The sequence below is a fragment of the Phyllobates terribilis genome, unplaced genomic scaffold (assembly GCF_046119375.1).
Source record: "Phyllobates terribilis strain yellow unplaced genomic scaffold, ASM4611937v1 Scaffold_7__3_contigs__length_470593459, whole genome shotgun sequence".
Lineage (NCBI taxonomy): Eukaryota > Metazoa > Chordata > Amphibia > Anura > Dendrobatidae > Phyllobates > Phyllobates terribilis.
In genome coordinates, this window is record NW_027362767.1 from 144,081,523 (window position 1) to 144,089,069 (window position 7,547).

Genomic DNA, 7,547 nt, shown 5'->3' on the forward strand with positions numbered 1-7,547 from the left:
CTGAAGACCTACCTCTTCCGACAAGCCTACAACCTGCAGTAACCACCGCTCCACCACATTACTGCATGACCTGCTCTACCCTCACCTACTGTATCCTCACCCATCCCTTGTAGACTGTGAGCCCTCGCGGGCAGGGTCCTCGCTCCTCCTGTACCAGTCGCTGACTCGTTTTGTTAAGATTATGTAAATGTTTTTGCTATGTACAGTACAGACCAAAAGTTTGGACACGCCTTCTCATTTAAAGATTTTTCTGTATTTTCATGACTATGAAAATTGTACATTCACACTGAAGGCATCAAAACTATGAATTAACACATGTGGAATTATATACTTAACAAAAAAGTTTGAAACAACTGAAAATATGTCTTATATTCTAGGTTCTTCAAAGTAGCCACCTTTTGCTTTGATGACTGCTTTGCACACTCTTGGCATTCTCTTGATGAGCGCTATAATAATAAATAATAATAATATTCTGTATCTCTGATAGGTGCACAGCGTAGATATCCAAAGAGAAATTTTTGAAAATTCAGTTCAGGATTGATGGAGTCTATCCAATTTACTTTTTTTTGCCTCAGGACTATTGGATGACTGCTCACGCATGGAGACTATTTTGCTCATATTCTGGATTACCAGACTGGCCAAATCATGGATTTTCAGAACACCAAAACTTTGCTGTATCAGGAGACTGCAATTTACTAACTGTCGCGATTCCTCCTTTTTTTGAATTGTCAGCATCGTGATAGACTGCTCAGCCGTTCCATCTGAGGCTTGGGCATGCTGAACTGTCAGTTTGGGCAACTGGACTGTCACTCACCAATCAGGGCCGGGGCGTGCTGGGTTTCCTACAGGTTTCTCATGTTTGGAATGATTCCCATGCTATTTAGCTAGCTATCTGCCTCTTATCTCTGTCAGGTGTAGCTCTGCTCAGTTTAGCGAGTTCTCTGTGCTGTGAGTTCTAGTATTTTGATCTTTGTTGACCGACCTTGGATTTTACTTTGACCATCCTTTTCCCTAGCCCCTTTATCTTGATCTGCTACCTTCTTGGAATTCTGACCATGACTATGTCTTTGCCTTACAAGTCTCTTAGCCTCCTGGCTTTTGACCTTAGACTCCATGACCACCCCACCTCACGGCATGTCTGTAAGTAGTGATTAGCGTCACCTTACAACTGGCCATACATTTGTCTTTTTCACCAGTATGGATCCTGTTCACACGCTCTGTGATGAGGTGGCGAATCTGACGCAGATGATTCAGGAACTGGCTAAGGAACGCCAGAGTCTTGAATCATTGCAATATCGGTTGCAGGGTCAGATAATTAGTTTAATGAAAACTTCCTATAGCCCTCCTCTGCTGGCAATGGCTTTGACGTTGGTTCCTTTTGACGTACAGTTGGTCTCTCCCGAACCTGTAATTACCCTTCCTGATACATTTTTGGGAGAGAGAAGCCAGTTTAGGGTATTCAGGGAGAGCTGTATGCTACTTTTTACCCTGCAACCTCGGTCTTCACTGCGAGGGGGCCCTCAGACCTGGGCATTTTCTTTGTCCCCCCCAAGCTCCAGAATGGCCTTCTATTGACGTCTTTTTTAACACCTTGGGTTTGATCTATGATGAACCTGACAGGTTCATCATAGATCGGCACTGCTGAGGACTACTGAACCACATTCAGGCAATGGTCAATTAAAGTTCTATGGAATGATGCAGCCAGGGCCGCCATCAGGGCATTACTGCCCTTACTGGTGTATGGTGCCCAATGAGCAGAAGCAAGGAGGGAGGCCCGGACCAGGCCCCCTCATTTTGCTTATGCTCACCGGGTCCCAGGGACAGGATTCGACTGATTCAGAAACTTTAGTAAGTCCTCAGACGCACATTCTGTTAATATCTATTGCAGTGCAGGAAGCCTCCAGGTTCTGGAGAGCTTTTTATAAGAAACTGGGGAATGACCAACGGTCAGACTAAGAGGACAAATCAATCTTTGGAACAAATTTTAAGGTGTTTTGTTGCAGCTCAGCAGGACTGGTCCTCATTCCTACCTCTGGCTGAGTTTGTCTTTAACAGTCGGGTCAATCTGTCCACTTGGACCTCGCCGTGTTTTTGTAATAATTGTTTTCATTCCCATTTTGGTGAGTTTTCTAGGATAAGTTCTGAATGTCCTGGGATGGAGTTCACTATATAGAAACTCAGCGATATCTGCAGGGAGATTCAAAAGAATATGAGTGCGCTCAGATTCGCCAAAAACAAAAGGCTGATAGAAAACATTTGGCAGGTTCTTTCTTTAAAGTAGGTGATAAGTTTGGTTGTCATCTAAAAATATTAAACTTAAAGTATCATCAGCAAAGTTAAGTCTGAAGTTCAGAGTTTAGAGTACAAGGTACAAAAAAATTGTGGATTCTCTGAAGGTCCGTAATTCCTTCCAATATCTCATTCACTGGAAGAGATGTGGACCAGAGGAGTAATGCATTGACCCTTGGTCTTGATCCAATACCTTCTTGGAGTTCTGACCCCAGACTGTGACCTTTGCCTTACCCCTCTGTTTATGACTTACCCTCCTGGCTTTTGACCTTTGACTCCCTGACTTCCACACCTCAGGGCTAGTTGTGTCCGTAAGTAGTGGCTAGCATCACACCAACATTTTATGGGCAAAGATACTTGAAAATTGGTGGACTCCAACTATGCAGTGACAGCATGCCATGAATTGGTGGAAATTGCACCCCTAATTGAAAAATTATAGGAAATCTTATTCAGTCACTTTATTTGCAACCCGGACAATTATTTCTTTGTTTTTTTAAGGGGTTTTTTTTACCATCAAGTACATGTAATTTATTCCTAGCTGTCGCTGATGTCCTCTTTGGGTTCACTGTACAGTGGCTCCGGTTGTGCCCATCCTGGGCGGGGGTCAGTGTTTTCAGTAATAACACACTCAATGCTTAGCTGGTGGTTTCTTTGTCCTCGTTGATCCAGTGTTCATTTTCCCCTCCTGACGTGGCTCGTTGTAACAAGCGCCGGATATTTCTATACAAAGACACAGCCGCTGACTAAATCAGCAACAAACGGAGGGTCGGGGAGCAGAACCTACAGATTACATCATTCATAAAACACATGTATCGCCCATGTCGGAACCCTCCAGATCATCCTGTATCTGCCTTTTATTATCATCCACATAAAACCATCTATAGATTGACCCCTAGTGGTGATAAAAAGCAGAAGAGAGCAAAATGGAGCCTACAATCAGCATCACCTAAATATTTAGGCAAGTGGGACCAATAGCTACACCAAATTTAGTCCCTTCATCTCCTGGAGTTAAGTCTCGGCCTCTTGGTGCACACCCACGACTATCAATAGTACCGCCCCTGAAGAAGGACAGCTCTGCAGAGCCGATATAGTGTGCAGATCATGGGACATACATAGGAGGAAGAGGGGACCTGGTGCCAAAATTTTTCTACATGGTCTGAAGGCAGATCAAAGCTCTTGGAAAGTTGGGGCCAAGCCTTGATTGACCACATCCCATCTTGGCTATATAGGTGCTATATACAAAAATTTGGGGAGGAGACTAGTGTAGTTCTATGGTTCTCTAGAGCTAAGGTGAATGTGCCATATAGGCACCAAAGTACACCTTCAGAGTAAAGCAGATCCATGGTCCTTATATCCGTGCCCCAAGACAGGTAGATACTATTATTGCTATAGATGTGTTACTGACTGGTAGAAAGGAAGCTTTTATTTTCTTACTGACGCCCCCAGCTTAACTTGGCTGCTTATCTGTATTTATGGTTAAAATAGTGAGAAATCCTTAAGTGACGCAGCAGTTAATGCCCCATAATCCAGGAGGTTTCCTGACGGCGGAGCGGCGGCCAGTCATGTGACAATTCATGCTTTTCACAAGCGGATTAGGAATTTCGAGAAGTGTTTTACCATGCAAACTCCATCTAGTTACTATAGGGTCTACTCATTAAATGGGAAAAAATAGTGTCACCAGCGGTGTACATAGCATAGAAATGGCCTCAAAAATCAAAATGGGTTCCACTTGATTGCCCCCTGCCATGTCCCTGCAGTTCCTCTGGAAATGCTAGTTTCGCAAATGTTCTCATTCCCCAGTAACCAGAGCAGAGATCAACCAGTGCTGGCCCCCACCTATTTCTAAGGGCCCCATAGCAGCCATACATTTTGCCTGTATGCCCCTGCATTTTGTGTATGTAGGGGTAATTTTAGAATATATTGCAGGTAACATGAGTAATGTTATTGGAATTTAATGATATCATAGGATGATCACTGGTGACCAGGTTATTACAAAGGGGCTGAAGAGTAGAGGAAAAGTCATTACACAGAGGCTGAAGAAAAGAGGAAAAGTCATTAAACAAGGGCTGGAGTTTAGAGGAAAGGTGCTGAAGATTATGGGAAAGGTCTTTACACAGACAGAACAATACATGAAAGCTCATTACATGAAGGCTGAAGAGTAGAGGAAAGGTTATTGTATATGTTTAAAGACGTTTCCCCTACTTTTCAGCCCCTATGTAATGACTTTTTCTCTATTCTTCAGCCCCTATGTAATGACCTTTCCTCTGCTCTTCAGCCCCTATTTATTGATCTTTCATATACTCTTATTCCTCTTTTTTAATGATCTTTCCTCTAAATCTTCAGCCCATATGTAATAATTGTTGCTTCATTCTTCAGCCTCTATCAGGACATGACTCCCATATGTTAAATAATCCAACATACAATGCTCTATCGACACACTTATTTATTGTACTCACTTTTATAGCTCCATTAATTCCACAAAACTTTACAGACATTATCATCGCTGTCCCCATTGGGGCTCACAATGTTTTTGGAGTGTGGGAGGAAGCTGGAGAACCCGGAGGCCCCCCACGCAAACACGGGGAGAACATACCAACTCTTTTTAGATGTAGTCCTTGGTGGGATTTGAACCCAGGACCACCAGCGCTTCAAGGCTGTAGTGCTAACCACTGAGCCACCATGCAGCCCAATATTATATATAAATACTACATGTAGTACCGAGTCCCTTAATTATATTCCATAGTCCCCCGGGGGCGCCCACCTAACTCTTGTCACTTAATGTGGTGGTGGAATTGTATCACCGCCTTTTCCTGCTCGGTTGTCTCTATGGATCCACGCCGGAGCTGGCGGATTTCATGAATGGCGTCCACTCCGGTGATCTTTCTGGATGTTACCAGATAGCAAGCCAACATGGTACCAGTCCGGCCGTAACCGTGAAGGCAGTGAACTGCGACAGCCTAGGGAAGAAGGTTGAATGTCAGATGTTGAGGGTAATGTGAAAGTAACAGACCTTGTGTTGAATGTGCTGCCATAGGTCTTATTCGTCATTATTATAACGGCACAGCACGGTACATCATTTTTTAAATATACCTCCTTGCTGTCAGAGAACGGAAGGCAAAAACTGAACGTATCTAATTGTTCTCACAGTGGAGGGGTTCCTACAATTATATCTGGTCTAGACAATCCTCCATGAGCTAAACAGCCTGTATTCACACGGGATTGCCTGGTTTGGACCTGTAACAAACTCTCAGCTGTGACAACTATTAGGTCGGTAAAAGAATTAGACCCTCACCATAATATATTGCCTGCAGATCTTATATAAAGGATGCCACCCACCTCTCTTTTGGCTCTGGCATCCTCCACAATCTTCAGGAAAGTCTTGATCTGCTCTAGGCTGGGTGGGCAGAAGTCCATGATGCGGATACGGTGGAGGGTGATGCCAGGGCAAGTGTCGAGGTAAAGGGGTTTGTTCTCCGTCAGGGTCACGAGGTGTCGGATACCATTCTCATAGAGGTAGTCATAATGAGCCGGTAGACGGGGCATCGCCATGGCAGCTATAAGGCCGGGTTCCACCCAGGAAAAGTTGTGTGGTGGGACAGGGGGCATAGCTGCAAGGGAAGTACAAAAAGGGTATGGGTGACTGCCAATAAACTAAGACTGGCACCCATTATGAAGCTGGAAATGAAGTGTAATCCCACTAATCCCTCATTACAAGTGAACCATGCTTGTAGTGTGGCACTGTGCCCACAGGCTGCCACTGAAGCATGGTGGCAGAAGGGCTGTGGCTTGCAATGGTTGCCATACTCTAGGTGCCAGTTTTAAAAACGCAAATCTAGGTCCTGGTCGATGGGGAATGTGGGCATCACAGTGAAAAGGGCACGAAGTGCTCCTGGTTATACTGCATTGGCAACACGGCTCTTTGTCTCCCAACAGAGGGCACCCAGCGCTGATGGAGATGGATAGGAGGTGCCAACTAGAGGCAGGCGGGTGGCACAGAATTGCTGTCCCTCTACCAGTCTGCCAGAACGACTAGTGTAAAATACAGGTCAACAGAGGGCATGGTCTGGCTATAAACTGGCAGATTTGGCCATTAGTGCCTCCTTGTAAATTATCTTAGTACTGATATATTTATATATTTTGCCCATGAGATTAAAAATAATGCGAGAAATATGGACAGGAGCCCACATTGTACCCTCTGCCAGGCATCAGTTGGCACAAAGCTACAAGGCAGGAGATATACATAGACCTCCACCCCATGTATATTAGGACACAGTGCAACATGAGCCCCAACCTCACAAGCGCCAGGACACAGAGGCCCCCGCCTGGGCCGCAGGAGGGTAGGGGGCAACAAAGTCCGCTTTTCTGCTGAGTTGTATTCAATGCCTTTCTGGGAGAGCTGGGTGTCAATCAATGGATACTATCGGTCACACAACTTTTCCAGGCCACCACCAGAACCGCACACTGGGCCAGTATACACAGCTCGCTGCACAGTAATGATGGGATCACTATAAGAGCAATGTATCAATGTATCACATCATGTAGCAACAAAGTAACAAAACCAAACACAAATAACATTCACTCTACTGCATTCATTACTATGAAGGGTGCACTCAAGTTAGGAAAGACCCCAGTGCAGACAGGGAGCCAGTAGGGACAGTACTAGAGCTGCAACCATTGAGATGTGCTGCAGGAAAAGTCCAGGACAGGAGCCAGCTGTAGGAAGACCCTCATACCTACCACCTGGAACCCCAAGGTCACCAGCTCCAGGGCAATCTCTTCAGGGCCCCTACATAAATCCCCAATACTCCTGCCCAACCCCCAGGAGCTGAGTAACAGTCTGCACCCAGCACTGACCTCACACAGCAGCCAGGTCACGTGATGGTCCAGGGACCATAACACAAGAGCTGCAGCATCAGCCCAGCAAGGGACAGTGTGCAATGTCCAGAGCCTGCACAAAACGGAGATAACCGTATAGTCTGTATATATACACAGCACAGTACCACTCCTCCTGTATATATACACGGCACAGTACCACTCCTCCTGTATATATACACTGCACAGTACCACTCCTCCTGTATATATACACTGCACAGTACCACCCCCCTGTATATATACACTGCACAGTACCACTCCTCCTGTATATATACACTGCACAGTACCACTCCTGTATATATACACTGCACAGTACCACTCCTGTATATATACACTGCACAGTACCACCCCCCCTGTATATATACACTGCACAGTACCACTCCTCC

General features: G+C 45.2%; 1 protein-coding gene across 3 annotated transcripts; it reads right to left on the reverse strand.

Annotated features, from left to right (window-relative positions):
• Window positions 1–4,717: 4,717 nt before the first annotated feature.
• On the reverse strand, window positions 4,718–7,225 carry DUSP23 (dual specificity phosphatase 23). Of its 3 annotated transcripts, none has more exons than XM_073637625.1 (3): window positions 7,144–7,225; window positions 5,626–5,897; window positions 4,718–5,246 (listed from the first exon to the last, which is right to left on the reverse strand). In XM_073637625.1, the coding sequence occupies exons 2-3, from the start codon at window positions 5,893–5,895 to the stop codon at window positions 5,061–5,063; spliced, it is 456 nt and encodes a 151-aa protein (XP_073493726.1). In that variant the 5' UTR covers window positions 5,896–5,897; window positions 7,144–7,225; the 3' UTR covers window positions 4,718–5,060. The 3 variants fall into 3 exon arrangements, with proteins under 3 accessions (XP_073493726.1, XP_073493724.1, XP_073493725.1); XM_073637623.1 differs by having other exon boundaries at window positions 7,027–7,177; XM_073637624.1 differs by having other exon boundaries at window positions 7,023–7,177.
• Between the last annotated feature and the right edge of the window lie 322 nt (window positions 7,226–7,547).